The 17,453-nt window shown below is 38.4% G+C and overlaps 1 protein-coding gene across 4 annotated transcripts in view; it reads left to right on the forward strand.

Moving 5' to 3' along the window:
* col2a1b (collagen, type II, alpha 1b) overlaps positions 1-17,453 on the forward strand; it is a 77,561-nt gene that overhangs the window by 35,288 nt on the left and 24,820 nt on the right. For all 4 annotated transcript variants that reach the window (XM_079857260.1, XM_079857261.1, XM_079857262.1 and 1 more), the window contains 9 exons: positions 2,300-2,398; positions 2,486-2,539; positions 8,226-8,324; positions 8,723-8,776; positions 11,810-11,863; positions 11,962-12,015; positions 15,984-16,037; positions 16,136-16,180; positions 16,261-16,359. In XM_079857260.1, coding sequence (XP_079713386.1) covers positions 2,300-2,398; positions 2,486-2,539; positions 8,226-8,324; positions 8,723-8,776; positions 11,810-11,863; positions 11,962-12,015; positions 15,984-16,037; positions 16,136-16,180; positions 16,261-16,359 — 612 coding nt within the window. The remainder of the gene's footprint in view (positions 1-2,299; positions 2,399-2,485; positions 2,540-8,225; positions 8,325-8,722; positions 8,777-11,809; positions 11,864-11,961; positions 12,016-15,983; positions 16,038-16,135; positions 16,181-16,260; positions 16,360-17,453) is intronic.

The following is a 17,453-nucleotide window of genomic DNA, read 5'->3' on the forward strand; positions in this document are numbered from 1 at the left end:
CACAATTGTACGCATTAAACGCACACAAAAGTATTGATTATGAATGTTTTAGAAAAAACAGAAAGGAGACTGTCTGGGCATTTTAATAATTTCCCTAGTGAAAAAAAAACGATGCCAAAATGTATTTAAAATACACTACAAATCCATTAACATATTTTTGACATATTGCTTGAGACTTAATGATATAAATATTACAATTACTTCTTTATTGCACAATGCACATTTCTTAATATTAAGCCTAAAATGTGTTGAATGTCAGTATTAGTAAGGATAGTATGACCACTGTATAATTTAAATCCAAGATATTTAAAGTGTACCTAAAGTTTACTCGCAATAATTTCACTTCAGCACAATCAAATATGCTTCAGTATATCTTTAGTTGGACCTCAGCACTATTTCTGGATAACTAAAGTACATTAAGTACTAAATTAGTTGTTCCAGTTTAGCAGACTTTAAGTATACCAGTTTTTAGTCTGCCAAAAGTACAATTGCAAGGTATTTATATTAACCCTCGTGTTATGTTGGAATTCTGTGCACTCCCCTTATGGTCCGGGTCAAATTGACCCGCATTGGATTCAATACAATTCCTCAAAAATCACACTATGAAAAACAACAAAGATTCAGGTTCAAACTGTAAACTTTTAATATCAGCATTTGTCAAATATTCCAAAAAATATATATCTGAAGATATGATTTAATGAAAATGTTTTTTAACCATTTTTTAAAACTATTTAAAATTTGAATATACGTTATATTTATATATATTTGCATATACATTTTTTCAACTTTTTTTTTTTTTTTTTTTTTGCTTAGAACATCATAACTGAACAATTAATCAATTAATCTGAGCTCATTTTTCCTGCTGTCTATGTCGAAGTCTCAAGATATTTCAGATATCTTGAATATATAAATGAGAGCTTATTTTACTATTTGTGTCTGTCAAAGATTTTCATTTGTAATTTCCAATTAATTCTGAACACCATGATTTAGCTTTTTCAAGTGTGTTTGGTTTGGGTTAGAGCACTTTTAGATACACTTACACTTTAGAACAGGAGTTAATGCCCTGACATACATAAAATAAATGTTTTTATTTTGTGTCTGTACAGTTGCTTTTGAATAGCTGCCTATGATGGACATCACAGACGTAATAGTAATTTTGTTTGTATTTGTCAAAAAAAAAAAAAAACAGTATGTTGAAACTTTGCATGCATGTTCATGATGATAAATGAGAAAAAGTCACAAAATATCAAGAAAAAAAATGTTTAATATTATTTCAGGTAGCTTGAAAAAAAGAAAAGAAATGATAGGTAATTTTTACCATCTGTGGCTGACAAAATATTTTTCTGCATTGAAATAAGTGTGGAAAACTAATTTTTTTAGCTTCATAAGGTAGTAAAAAAATAAAATAACAAAATATAACCAAGAAATGTTATTATTTTGGGTCTGTACAGTTGCCTTAGAGCGTTAAAATATGCGGGTCAAATTGACCCGCGAACATCACGAAAGGAACAGTAATTTTGTTTGTATATGTCAAAAAACACCAGCATGTTGAAACTTCGCATGCATGTTCATGATGATAAATGAGAAAAAGTCACAAAATATCAAGAAAAAAAACATAGGTTAACCAGTATTTCCAACAACTAGAAAATCTAAACGGGTCAAATTGACCCGCAACATAACACAAGGGTTAAGTAAATAATTATGTGAAAGTATTTGTAGTATACTTAGCATAAAATAAATGTATTTCTAATATATTATAGTGTATTTATTTTGACTAGGGTTATTAATAACCTAGTGTTTTCTGCAAACATGACTCATCTCACAGTATAGCGGATGTGCCTATAGAGAGAGATGCACGTTAAGTTAAACGTCAAACTTGTTAAGCTTTCAAACAAACACTTGGATATGTGCCTAATAATAGTGCACATTTATCTAGGTTAATGTTAACGTAACATAATTACCACATGGACCAGATTAAAGTCTTAAAGTCCCCCTGTTTTGAAAATCCAGCTTTTAATGTTGTCTATGTGGTGTTTTTAATATGCTTTAAGACAAACCATGTGTAAATTCATAAGTCGACAGCATTGCTGAGTATTTCCTCCTTCAGCCCTAGTGACTAAAGTCAAAATGTGTCTGATATTGATCTTTGGGAATGTAGCAGACGCAGCTCCGTGTCCGTCAGTAAAGATTGCACTTTTACATCGGAAACCAAACTATGACTTAGCAAATGGTTATGAAGATCATATCAGGTTTTACTTGACATGTATTCAATGTCTGTCATTATCCGTGTGTGTTGCAGGGCGCTCCGGGTGAGCGTGGACCTGCGGGCGGATCGGGGCCCAAGGGAGCCAGCGGAGACCCTGGACGGCCTGGAGAACCGGGTCTGCCTGGTGCACGGGTACGTCAGTCCATCGCTCTGCACTGCCCACAGATCTGATACTGATCATACATGCTTGTCATAATCACGGGCATTCTCCTTTCACAGGGTCTGACGGGACGTCCGGGTGATGCCGGTCCACAGGGCAAAGTCGGTCCATCTGTGAGTACACAGCCAATATTTTGACTATATACCCTTATATATAGCCTAACTTAGGTATAGGAACTACAGTATATGAAAAAGCATTAGTGTTTGCCGTGTGGTCAATGCTCAATGTCGCTTGCTGAGCAGAAATACATAATCATGTTTCTCTTGGTCCCTCAAAGTCGCGTTGGATTTTCTCTTTGGTAGAAAGGTTGAGAGGTCCGTCTATCACTGTTTTCCATGTTCGTAGAGTTAGTTTGTGGAGTAAATATAGGCTATAATCTGTGTGTGTACACGGCTTTTTATGGTGTTTCGAGTGCGTTCGGCCAATCAGCGAACATTAACGTCACTGGTAGTTCCTATAGTGCCGGTTTAGACCCGACTTTGAAGAAGGAGATAAATTAGTTCCTTCAAAAGGAGTTGCTAGAACTAAAATAGTTCCCCGTTCCTGCGGTGCGAACACACCAAAAAGCTGGCACTTCTGCCATTATTTATAGGAACTATGAAAAGGTTCCTTCGGCTCGAAAGCCCCTTATGATTAATACTGAACCTTCCCATCACAAAGAGATTATATACTGAAGAAAATCAATTAATATTGCTCTTTAGATATCGAATTGTAACACTCTGCTAAATTGTACTCGAATTAAGGGGTACTGATCTAATGTATAAAAAAAATGAAAAAACAGTGTATATAAATATAACAGATATGTATTTACACAAACAACATTGGACTAAAATAACACTTTATATACTGTATATATTAGGGGTGTAACGGTACACAAACATGACGGTTCGGTTCGTACCTCGGTATTGAAGTCACGGTTCGGTACGGGTTCAGTGTCTTTTTAGATATAATAAACACTCAAATAAAAAAAAGTTCTTTAAATTGCTCATAAGGCAGGTTTTGTATTAACTACTGAATCCAATTCTAAAGTAAATTTTCTACTCCAATTCATTTTTGAAAGATAATCATTTACGCAGTGGCTGTCATAACTTGTTTTCATGAATTTAAACATACATTAAATAATCAAGACACTACTAACAGGTTAAGTAAATATAATGAATCGGCTAATATAGTGCGTATACGAAATGATTCTCTCTAGAGTTAATTTCTCTAGTGAACTAGTGTCTAGTGACACTAAATGCCTGAGGTAAGTGTAATGCTTTGTGAGATAATATTCTCAAGCTGTTTTATTGATATCGTTCCGCAGTTGAAACACTGTTTGAGAGATGTAAACAAACCGATCGATCGTCTCTTCTTCTTCTGAGCTTTTGAAACAGCATTGCGCCCCCTTCTGGATTGGAGTGTGGATCGCCTGTGACTGAGGCCGTTTCTCAATATGCGTTCTTGTCTGTACTTGTGTTCTTGTGGACTTGTGAAACGTCATCAGTCGCTGCCCAAGTACTGTCCCAATACACAAGTTTGCATTTTGGCAAGAACGGTTAAAAATCCCGGAAGTGTTCTTGACACGCCCATTTTACCGAGGATGCATAGGTTGGTAACTTGTGTGAACTTGACGGCAGAAATATCCCAGCATTCATTTCAGCATTCGAGGAAAGAGAGGCAGGTCAATACAAGTCGTTTTTCTACAATTTCGTATGCTATTTCATCACTAAATACACTTCTGAGAACATTTGATGCGAGAAATCAACTGTGTAGATTTCAAATATTGGCATTTTTACGAAAATTTATGGCAAATCGAAAATGTGCTCAAACGTTTTCGGAAGTGAGAATCTCCATAAGCGTAGCTTAATTGTTATGAATATACATTACATTGTAGTGTACAGTCGTAGAGTCATCCCTTGAGCTGAGGGTAGGCTTAGGCGGTAAAGCTTGGCTGTTATCGTCAATAATTCTCGTTATGTTTGGGCACTGCAGACGGCGTCTGTGCGGGGGTATTATTGCACAATACCAGCAAGAACACATCGTCTCAAACTGTCAGCAGCGTTCTGTGTGCTCGTCACCTTGTGAGTTCATTCTTCCAAGAACAACTAGCAAGAGCGTTCTCCCCATGAACACAAGTCCGTTCTTTGCATTCTTGGTTTTGAGAAACAGCCTGAATGTAGTCATGCACCGAACCGTGACGTTTGTACCGTACGGTTTGGGACGAATACATGTACCGTTACACCCCTAATATATATTTATACTACAGGGCCGTTGAATGCTTGAATCTGATTGGTTGACGAACGTTCTAAGGTGTGCATTATTTTCAGGGAAACGCACAGCTAAAGTAGTTCCAGGCGGGTCTTGACCGCATTACAGTTCCATATCACTTCGCGTAGTTAACGGTAATAACGGAAAATAGGATACAATTCATAACAATGCGCTTTATCTGCAATTTTCAATGTCTAGCTTCACAATCAATGGAAACATGCAGTTTAATTTGAATAAATAAAGTATATAGTCCTATCTATAATCAATAGAAAATTAAACTGAATATAGGCTAAATAAATGGATAGTCCTGCAGCACAGATTATTATTGCAGATAATATAACAAATAAATAATTATTGATAGGCCTAGGCTACTTGTTAAAAGGGCTTTGTGTTTCATTTATTTGGCTAGTCATCTGTCAATAATAGAAAAAAAAAGAATGAATTCGAATTAATTAAAAGGAATTGAATTAATAAATAAATAATAATATTGATGCACATGCTTTTCTGTCTCATTATTGCAACATCTCTCTCTCTAATAACTGCATAAAGCCGGGGACACACTTTAAGGCCGGTTATGAATGTAATTTGATACGTATGACCGATCATGCCCAAACGCGCGTTCAGCGCGTTCAGTCTGTGTTCAAAGTCGGTGTTTAAAATCTGCTGCAGTCGATGAAAACAGTCAGAGAATGTGTCAGCTAGTCGTGTGTCCCAGCATTAGTCTGCTATCAGCGGCTCAAACCTCCGTTACTAACTCCGCTTCGCGTCGTGATCGCATTACCACCTCGGGTGTGCATTATTTTTCTAATAATTCAACGGCCTGTCGTCAATTATTCCTTACATAATATATAGCATCCCCTTTGCAGTCAGATGTGCGCCCTCAATAGACCTTATTCAGAGCAGCGCCATCACATGTTTTCAATGACATTTGGTCTAAAAAGCTCTTAGATCACTTAGTTTTATGTCTACTGAAGTTTCTTGGAAAGATATTTTGCTGTGTTTTGTCAGCAGAACAATTCAAACACACATTAAATAACAGTACAAGCGATGTATGTCTATCCCTCACAGCCTCGCTTTCATTCCCGTTAAAAATCTAATATGGCGCTGCTGTGAATAAGGTCTATGCACACTTTTGCGGAAAGTCAAAGAGGTTAGACCAAGGCTGCGTTCCAGTCCACTTTTAGACACGCACTTGCGAACTTCCCTAAGCACTTCCCCTCGGGGGAATCCGAATAGCGAGTGAATGAGGCGGAGGGAAGTTAGCGAGTGAACGAGACAGAGGGAAGTTAGCGAGTGAACGAGACGGAGGGAAGTTAGCGAGTGGACGAGGCGGAGGGAAGTTAGCGAGTGGACGAGACGGAGGGAAGTTAGCGAGTGGACGAGGCGGAGGGAAGTTAGCGAGTGGACGAGACGGAGGGAAGTTAGCGAGTGGACGAGGCGGAGGGAAGTTAGCGAGTGAACGAGACGGAGGGAAGTTAGCGAGTGGACGAGACGGAGGGAAGTTAGCGAGTGGACGAGGCGGAGGGAAGTTAGCGAGTGAACGAGGCGGAGGGAAGTTAGCGAGTGGACGAGACGGAGGGAAGTTAGCGAGTGGACAAGGCGGAGGGAAGTTAGCGAGTGAACGAGGCGGAGGGAAGTTAGCGAGTGAACGAGACGGAGGGAAGTTAGCGAGTGAACGAGGCGGAGGGAAGTTAGCGAGTGAACGAGGCGGAGGGAAGTTAGCGAGTGAACGAGGCGGAGGGAAGTTAGCGAGTGGACAAGACGGAGGGAAGTTAGCGAGTGGACGAGGCGGAGGGAAGTTAGCGAGTGAACGAGGCGGAGGGAAGTTAGCGAGTGGACGAGACGGAGGGAAGTTAGCGAGTGAACGAGACGGAGGGAAGTTAGCGAGTGGACGAGGCGGAGGGAAGTTAGCGAGTGGACGAGGCGGAGGGAAGTTAGCGAGTGGACGAGACGGAGGGAAGTTAGCGAGTGGACGAGGCGGAGGGAAGTTAGCGAGTGAACGAGACGGAGGGAAGTTAGCGAGTGGACGAGACGGAGGGAAGTTAGCGAGTGGACGAGGCGGAGGGAAGTTAGCGAGTGAACGAGGCGGAGGGAAGTTAGCGAGTGGACGAGACGGAGGGAAGTTAGCGAGTGGACAAGGCGGAGGGAAGTTAGCGAGTGAACGAGGCGGAGGGAAGTTAGCGAGTGAACGAGACGGAGGGAAGTTAGCGAGTGAACGAGGCGGAGGGAAGTTAGCGAGTGAACGAGGCGGAGGGAAGTTAGCGAGTGAACGAGGCGGAGGGAAGTTAGCGAGTGAACGAGGCGGAGGGAAGTTAGCGAGTGAACGAGGCGGAGGGCAGTTAGCGAGTGAACGAGGCGGAGGAGAGTTAGCGAGTGAACGAGGCGGAGGGAAGTTAGCGAGTGGACGAGACGGAGGGAAGTTAGCGAGTGGACGAGGCGGAGGGAAGTTAGCGAGTGAACGAGGCGGAGGGAAGTTAGCGAGTGGACGAGACGGAGGGAAGTTAGCGAGTGGACGAGGCGGAGGGAAGTTAGCGAGTGAACGAGGCGGAGGGAAGTTAGCGAGTGAACGAGACGGAGGGAAGTTAGCGAGTGAACGAGACGGAGGGAAGTTAGCGAGTGAACGAGACGGAGGGAAGTTAGCGAGTGAACGAGACAGAGGGAAGTTAGCGAGTGAACGAGGCGGAGGGAAGTCAGCGAGAGAACGAGGCGGAGGGAAGTCAGCGAGTGAACGAGGCGGAGGGAAGTCAGCGAGAGAACGAGGCGGAGGGAAGTCAGCGAGAGAACGAGGCGGAGGGAAGTCAGCGAGTGAACGAGACGGAGGGAAGTTAGCGAGTGAACGAGGCGGATGGAAGTCAGCGAGTGAACGAGGCGGAGGGAAGTTAGCGAGTAAAGGGCATGACAATTTTGGACTGGAACGCAGCCCATAAGTGCTTATGAAGTGTGTCATTTGGGACAGGGCCTTAGAGAGAATTCTTCACTTCCTACTTCCTGTCATGTGATCTCTCACATGACAAGAAGTCTCAAAAGGGTGTGTCCAAATTTGCATTCTAATCTACATTTTGTAGAGTAAATAGTGCCAATAAGAAAACGTGCACTTCAAATGCCCGAATGGTGCACTTCAATGAACTGAAAAACGTGTGTAATGTTGCAGACTCCTCAGTCGCAGCTTTAGATATTTATTGGAGGGGGACGGGCTGACAAAATAACCTTATGAAGTTCATACACCACACAGTTAAGTACATGGCATAAGTGCATAGTGTTTCATTTGGAGCACAACTACAATTTTTAAAGACAAACACACACATGCACATAATCTGAGCTGTAGTAATGTGTTTGGATCCTTTTTTTATAATTAGAATTTTTTTATTGTAGGAATACATACAGAAATTGGACAAAATACACATATCGACAAAAAATAAAACAAAACACAGACAAACAACAATATAAGGACAGACAAAGAAAAAAACAATTAAACAAGTGTGTTACGGTGTTCAGTAATTAAACATGTGTTTGGATCCTGAATAACGGAGTTGTTCTGTCGGGATGCAGGGCGCTGCGGGCGAGGACGGTCGGCCGGGACCCCCGGGGCCTCAGGGTGTTCGTGGCCAGCCGGGAGTGATGGGATTCCCTGGACCCAAGGGTGGCAATGTAAACATGAACACTCTTATCAATACACGTCTGTTTGATTTGTGTGCATTACGGCAACTTGAATGTGTACAGTACTGGTCTTTTTTGCTAATTATTACGCTACTCACTTTTTGGTAACACTTTATTTTACAGTGTCCTTGTTACATATGTTACATTTACTTACCATAGTAATAACAGTAAATTATGCATAATTACATGCAACTAACCCTCAACCAAACCCTAATCCTACCCTAACCCTATAGTAAGTACATGTAGTTGATTATTATTACTCAACACTTAAATATATAATTACACTGTAACAATGACACCTTAAAATAAAGTATAACACACTTTTTATAGTTCTTAATTAATCTTAAAGCGTAATGCAGTTTATATCAGGCATGTTTCTCTCTCTGCAGGGTGAGGCTGGGAAGGCCGGAGAGAAGGGACTCGCTGGAGCTCCGGGTTTGCGTGTAAGTTTTGCTGTCTGATATCCTCAACTCATCCACACGGCTAAACACAGTGGAAGCAGAACAGCTTGACTGATCTTCAGGCCGACTGAGCGCTGGTCCTTCTCATTAGCGGCGCTGAGCTCTCTTGGCAGCGTTTCTTAGCAATTTCTGTCTCTCAGAGCTAAAACGGTCATGTGCTTTTAGGAAAACTGGACATTTGGATGCATTTCAGTGGCTGTCATATATTTCAGTCAACATCACTAAATATAGATTTGGGTAAATGGTCATTTACGAAGGGAAAAATAGTAAGTGTGATATTATCAAGAAAACATGCCGTTTCCAAAACTAGCTGTTATTTCCAAGCTTTATGGTCGTGTGCACATGATGGACCATGTGGAGTGAGATTCTTACGTGGATGTTTCTTCACGAGACTTGCACAATGCATTCAATGACTTCCTTCGAATTGCATTAATTCTTTTCTCACACAAACATCAGCAAAACTATGATCCTACTGGACGATTTGCATGTTTACATTTTCTTTTCAAAACTGTTAAACTATAAGTTCAAAACCTGACATAATGCAAAAATGAATAAGACAGCAATTTTCTACATTGCGTACATACAGAAAATACAGAAACATATTCTGAATCTGAAATGCTATCAAAACAATTGGATGTAGCTGAACACACACGTGTGTTACAGCTTTTTACAATCACTACGACCCATTTCTCAGTTTCTTTAATTTCACATTCAAAATACATTTAAACTACCAAAACCCTTCATTCATGTCTCAAATCACTCGTTCTTCCAGAACACTAGCAAAGGTTTCACCCGACAACGACCTCAAAAACACCAACAACACTTTATACAAGTTTTCTTTTGTAAAACTTCTTTACAAAACAAGAATGACACTCTCTCCTGTTTATTATCCACCACAGTTTGTTACATGGTCCATGTTTACATTACAGTACAAAATTATTCCTAATTTGTTCCCCTTTTAAATAGTAATGAAACTGATAGACTAACACCTGTGTGTGTTCAGCTACTGTACATCTAATTGTGTTGAAAGTATTTCATTTTTAAATCCAGAATATATTTCATTATGGTATTACTGTAGAAATGTAGCAAATTCCGGTCTTATTCATTATCGTATTATGTTATGTTTTGAAACGAGCATGTGAACATGAAAATTGTCCTGTAGGTTCAGAGTTTTGCTGGTGTTTGTGTCGAAGTGAGAAAGAAATTCATGTAATTTGAAAGATCCCAGCATTCAGCAAGCAATTTTCCGTTTAAAAGACGTCTAATAGCCGACATCTCATCTCGCAAGTTATTTTGGCAAAAACCACATGTAACCGAATTCAAGGTTATTTTGGCATTAAGCTGGTTTAGATCGTATTTATCTGACCGCTACCATTTTGTCTATTTAAATGGAGAAAAATCAATCATAACTCCAGTAAACTATGGAGTGCCGCAGGGATCTGTGTTAGGCCCTCTGTTATTCTCAATATATATGCTGCCACTTGGAAATATTATAAGGAAACATGGAATTAGTTTCCATTGTTATGCTGATGACACTCAAATCTATATTTCATCACGGCCGGATGAAAATGCTAAATTATCCAAATTGACAGAGTGTGTTAAAGATATAAAAGATTGGATGACGCGCAATTTTCTTTTATTAAATCCAGACAAGACAGAGGTAATACTTATCGGTTCAAAAAACCACCCACAAAACCTCTCACAATACAACTTTAACATAGTAGGATGTCCTGTTACTTCATCCTCTACAGTAAAAGACCTGGGTGTTATACTAGACTGCAACCTGTCTTTTGAAAATCATATTTCATATGTTACAAGAACAGCCTTTTTCCACCTTAGAAACATTGCTAAGCTACGTAACATGCTATCAGTTTCTGACGCAGAAAAGTTAGTTCATGCGTTCATGACCTCGAGACTAGATTACTGTAATGCTTTATTAGCTGGTTGTCCTGCATCCTTAATAAACAAGCTACAGTTAGTCCAAAATGCCGCCGCTAGAGTTCTAACTAGATCAAGAAAATATGATCATATAACACCGATTTTATCATCACTGCATTGGTTACCTATAAAGTTCCGTATTAATTACAAGGTATTGCTACTGACTTATAAAGCCCTAAACGGCTTAGCTCCAGTCTATTTAACGGATCTTCTATCGCCCTATAATCCATCGCGCTCTTTAAGATCACTAAATTCGAGGCTTTTGGTCATACCTAGGATATCCAGATCCACCAAAGGAGGGAGAGCATTTTCATATTTAGCTCCAAAACTCTGGAATAGTCTTCCTGATACTGTTCGTTGCTCAGACTCGCTCTCCCAGTTTAAAACTAGATTAAAGACGCATCTCTTCAGCCAGGCATTCATATAACACTTTTAATCTTACAGTTAAATCCGACCTCTAGTTAATAAACGCCAGAGGAGAACTGGCCTCCGACTGAGCCTGGGTTCTCCCAAGGTTTTTTTTTTCTCCATTAGGTCACCTGATGGAGTTTTTCGGTTCCTTGCCACTGTTGTCTTTGGCTTGCTCAGTTGGGGATATTTGGATATTTAATTTAACTAATCAATCAACGATACTATTGATCAGCATTACCAAATGTGGACGTTCCACTAGAAACAAACATTGATGTATTGTTTTAATTTAATACTGTGAAGCTGCTTTGATACAACCTATGTTGTGAAAAGCGCTATATAAATAAACTTGACTTGACTTGACTTGACTAGAAGTGTGTTCCTCATAGCCGGACTATATCGGCTCTATAGTTAACCTAGACGGAGAAGTGACGGCTGTTGCTTGCTGAGATATAGTCATTGAGTACATTTTGTACAAAAGCAATGATAAATAATGCACAGTTGTGAAGAGTTTTGAAAAAGTGCCCAAAGTATTGACATTATAAAACAAAAATCTGTAATAGCAGGTGTAAACTGCCTAAAGCTGTCCTTAAGAAATACGACGCACCCTTTCACACCTCAGCTTCACCTCGTACAGCGCTGTAGTGACGAACGTCTTGTCCTCTGCAGGGTCTGCCTGGTAAAGACGGAGAGACGGGCGCCGCTGGACCCCCTGGACCTGCTGTGAGTGTGTCTCTGTGTGTGTGTGTGTGTGTGTGTCTACGTCACGTGCTAATGCAAGATTAAGCAGAATGAGCGCTGAGATGATGTGATGTTCACAGGGTCCTGCAGGAGAGAGAGGAGAGCAGGGTCAGCCAGGACCATCGGGCTTCCAGGTGAGTGTGTGAACGCTGCAGATCACTGTTGCTGTGCTCGATTCTGGATAAACTGAACATCATGATTTTTTTGTTTATAATAGAGATCACAATTCTCTTCTTTAAAAAAAAACAAACAAAAAAAACGTTTGAATTGATGATATAATGACTCACTCATAAAGACTTCACTTGTTTCATTACTGTATGAATCAGCGTTTTTAAACGAATATCTTGAGTGAATGATTCAATGACTCACTCATAAAGACTTCACTTGTTTCATTACTGTATGAATCAGCGTTTTTAAACGAATCTCTTGAATGAATGATTCAATGACTCACTCATAAAGACTTCACTTGTTTCATTACTGGATGAATCAGCGTTTTTAAACAAATCTCTTGAATGAATGATTCAATGACTCACTCATAAAGACTTCACTTGTTTCATTACTGTATGAATCAGCGTTTTTAAACGAATCTCTTGAATGAATGATTCAATGACTCACTCATAAAGACTTCACTTGTTTCATTACTGTATGAATCAGCGTTTTTAAACGAATCTCTTGAATGAATGATTCAATGACTCACTCATAAAGACTTCACTTGTTTCATTACTGTATGAATCAGCGTTTTTAAACAAATCTCTTGAATGAATGATTCATTCAATGACTCACTCATAAAGACTTCACTTGTTTCATTACTGGATGAATCAGCGTTTTTGGACGAATATCTTGAACAAATGATTCAATGACAAATACATTTATAACAGTCAATTGTCGCCACCTATTGGTGTAAAGATGTAATTGAAACAATCATTATTTAAAGTGTCAAGTTACTTTCAAAAGGTGATTTAATCTACCGTAGACATCAGTGTTTATATCTAAACTATAAACTTTTATCTCAGTTCTTCTGTGATAATCTGAATGATTGTAAGACAGAATTAATGATACTGTGTGTTGAAAAGACTGTTTGTGAAGCTTTTTCATGCCTAAACATGACAACTGCTCTCTCTGGATCAAAACTCAGATCTGAACGTTCGCTTAATTTTCACTTTAATAGACATAGAGCCGAATCACTGTCATTTAAATAAGATTTCGTGGGTTTTTGAGTTGAGATTGCAGTCTTTTAACGATTAATTGTGCAGATGTAGTATGGTGACATGTAAAGTATCTAGTTTAAGTCAAGTTAAAGGCAATAACATCGTTGAATCAACTTAAATTAATTCGTTTATACTAACAAAATGCATTTGTATGGGTTAAATCAGGTAGAAACAGCTCTTTAAGCGAACAGTTGCTGGTTGCTACTTTGTACAGTGTTTTAGGCACTTCTTAAAACTGATGTAAAGTCGCTGTCGTGGCTTATTAGTTTGCAATGAGTTAACATTAACAATTCCAGCAAAAGCAATATGATAAAAGATATTTACTTATAATAATCATTCTGTAGGCGAAGATCATTCCCATCCGTCTGGGTGACTGTTGATATTGATCTGCATATTTCATGCTTATAATGGTGTGTAGCAATTTGAACCCCAGAATGATCATGTACTTGATCAAAAAAATTGTTACAGTGAGACGAAATCATGAGTTGTCTATACAGTACCAGTCAAAAGTTTGGAAACATTACTATTTTTAATGTTTTTGAAAGAAGTCTCTTATGCTCATCAAGCCTGCAGTTAAAAAAAAACAAAAAACAAAAAAAAACAGTAATATTATGAAATATTATTACAATTTAAAATAATGGTTCTCTTTTTTAATATACTTTAAAATGTAATTTATTTTTGTGATGCAAAGCTGAATTTTCATCAGCAAGTACTCCAGTCTTTGGTGTCTTATGATCCTTCAGAAATCATTCTAATATGATGATTTGATACTCAGTTATTATCAGTGATGGAAACAGTTGTGCTGTTTAATATATTTTTTTGGAATACTTTTTTCAGGATTCATTGATGAGTAAAACGTTAACAGCATTTATTCATAAAAACAGCATTTATTCAAAATAAAAACATTTCTAACAATATAAATCGTTACCATCACCTTTTATCAATTTAACACATCCTTGTTGAATTAAAGTACTAATTTCTTAAAAAAAAATAGTTATTGTTCCCAAACTTTTGAACGGTAGTGTACAGTATATTGTTACAAAAGATTTCTATTCTAAATAAATACAGTTCTTTTTAACTTTTTATTCATCAAATAATCCTGAAAAAAGTATCTCAGGTTATAAAAAAATATTAAGCAGCACAACTGTTTCCAACATTGATCATAAATCAGCATATTAGAATGATTTCTGAAGGATCATAAGACACCAAAGACTGGAGTACTTGCTGATGAAAATTCAGCTTTGCATCACAAAAATAAATTACATTTTAAAGTATATTAAAAAAGAGAACCATTATTTTAAATTGTAATAATATTTCATAATATTACTGTTTTGTTTTTTTTTTTTTTTTTTTTTTTAACTGCAGGCTTGATGAGCATAAGAGACTTCTTTCAAAAACATTAAAAATAGTAATGTTTCCAAAATTTTGACTGGTACTGTACATTTACCAATTTATTGAGTTAATTTATCATTAAAGAAGTCAGTGTTGGGGAATTTTACTTTTAACATTTTAACTATTGTGTTACAATATTGCATTACTCACTAAAAAAGTAACTAATTGCGTTAGTTATTTTTTATGGAAAATACTGTTATGTTATTAATGGAGGTTTTAAAGAACATGCTTTACATTCTTAGATATGTAGCTCTACAGTTGTGCTACTTGAAGATTTATTTTATTAATAAAATAATGAACAATTTATTTGGTCACACTTTATATTTGTTGTCTTTAACTACTATGCACTTACATCAAAAAGTAATAATTGTTAGGTGTAATGTACTTATTGTGTTGTCCTATTTAAAACTCTTGTGCTGCTATTGGGCTGGATACGGGTACGATTAGGACAGGTTTAAGTATGAGTAGGTTTAAGAGTGGGTTAATGTGTAAGGGAAGGGTCAACAATTTAATTATATAAATTAAATGTAAAATAAATGTAATTACAGAAATTAATTACATCTGTAAATACATGCAGGTGTTTTTTTTTAAATATAAGTACAATGTAAAAATGTATGTACACAATAAGTGGATTGTCTCATATAATTAAAGAAAGTTACACTTTATTTTGATAGTCCACTTTAGACATTCTACGGTTACACTTTATTTTAAGGTGTCATTAAGGTGTCAAATACACTACATGTATTTACTACAGGAGTAGGGTTAGGATTAGGTTTGTTGTAGGGGTAGTTGCATGTAATAATGCATAATTTATAGTTATTACTATAGTAACTACATTCAACATGTATGAAGGATACTAAAATAAAGTGTGGTAACACTTTATTTTACAGTGTCCTTGTTACATATGTTACATGTACTTACCATAGTAATATCATTCAATGATGCATAATTACATGCAACTAACCCTCAACCCAATTTTAATCCTACCCTAACCCTATAGTAAATACATGTGGTTAAATAATATTACTCAGTACTTAAATGTATAATTACACTGTAACAATGACACCTTAAAATAAAGTGTAACCTAAAGTGTTACCCATTATACTAACTATAAGTAACTACTTGTCAACTAGCAGTCATTAGAGTATTAGTAGACTGTCTGATTAATATCTGCTAACTCTTTATTTTGATGCTCCTCAACAGACATTCTACTGACTATAAGTAACTTTACAAGTACGTCAACTTATTCTAGTAACCCGAACTCGAACATTAAAGAGTTACTTGACGTAGTTGTAAATCAATGAGAGTTAGTTGACATGTAGTTACTTGTAGTGTGTCAAATGTCTAAAGTGGACTATCAAAATAAAGTAACATTAATTGAAATGTAAATAATAGTTCAAAGCACTTAATATAAAATGGGGATCATTTATTTTAATAACATGTTTGGATATGGTTATATTTGTTAGAGAGCATAACAGATCTGATGTTTGTGATGTTCATAGGGTCTGCCCGGACCCCCCGGTCCCCCTGGTGAAGGAGGCAAACCCGGTGATCAGGTAAGAGTTCCTGAATCCCACGATGAATCTTTACTTGTTTTTCTGTTGGCCACACATAGATGTGTTATAAAGCCGTGTGTGTGTCTTTGCTCATCCAGGGTGTTCCAGGAGAAGCTGGAGCCGCAGGGGTCACTGGACCCCGAGTGAGTCTCAAACCCTCGCTTTCTCTTTGCTTTGTAAGTACGTTGTATTGCGTGTGTTAAAGTTCCCTTGTCCTGCTCAGGGTGAGCGTGGTTTCCCAGGAGAGAGAGGAGGTGCGGGGCCGCAGGGCCTCCAGGGGCCTCGAGGTTTACCAGGAACTCCAGGAACCGACGGACCCAAGGTAAGCGGATCAATCAGACAGAGATTACAATCAAAAACTCATGATTTCTTCTTCTAGAGTGTGTCAACTAAGCATTACAATGTCATAATGACTGTGGCTTAAACCTGTTCAGGAGTATATGTGTGGATGCGTAAGGTTTTGTTCATTGATTATGTGCATACACTTGATATCTGGTCAAAATTTCTAAACTGTTAAAGGGTTATTTCACCCAAAAATGAAAGTTCTGTCAGTAAGTACTCTCCCTCAACCCCGTAAGACTTTCGTTCATCTTCAGAACACAAATGAAGATATTTCTGATTAAATCTGAGAGCTGTCTCACTCCTCATAGGCTTCTCTGTTATTGAAACTTGCCGGCCCAGAAAGTTAATAAAGACAATGTTTAAAATAGTTCAAGTGACGACAGTGGCTCAACCTTAAGTTTATCAAGCGGCGAGAATACTTTTTGTGCGCAAAAAACAAACAAAAATTACGACTTTATTCAACTCTTCATTTTCTTCTGTGTTTCTCTGAGTGAGTTCACGTAGTGTAACAGCGCAGCACTTCTGGGTTATACATCAGAACGGAGGCTCACTATTGGCCGACGCTGGTCATGTGTGTGATGCTGGCCAATAGGGAGCCTCCGTTCTGACGTACAACTCAGAAGTGCTGCGCTGTTACACTACGTTACACACTGAGGGCTCTATTTTAACGCTCTGAAACGCAAGTATCAAGCACGAAACGCAAGTAACTTTGTGGACGGATCTCGGGCGCTGTTGCTATTATACCGGCGGGATAAATGACTCTTGCGCCCGCCGCAAATCTAAAATGTGTTGGTCTGAAGTCGCTACATTACTCATAGGTGTGGTTTGGGTGTAACGTGAAATAAACCAATCAGAGCGTCATCTCACATTCCCTTTAAGAGCAGGCGCGCTTGTTCCATGGCGGATTGCTATTATAACGGCGGATTTGCCAGGAGCGGTTCACAGCCGAGGAGACCGACGTTCTCGTCAGGGCCGTAAAACACAGAGAAGTGACATTGGGGATGGAGAAACACACCCAGATTAGCTTCGGTTAAACAGGCGTATGATAATTTGGGTAAATGTGTAAGCTAGATT

Source organism: Squalius cephalus (genome assembly GCF_949319135.1).
Source record: "Squalius cephalus genome assembly, chromosome: 22".
NCBI classification, from domain to species: Eukaryota; Metazoa; Chordata; class Actinopteri; order Cypriniformes; family Leuciscidae; genus Squalius; species Squalius cephalus.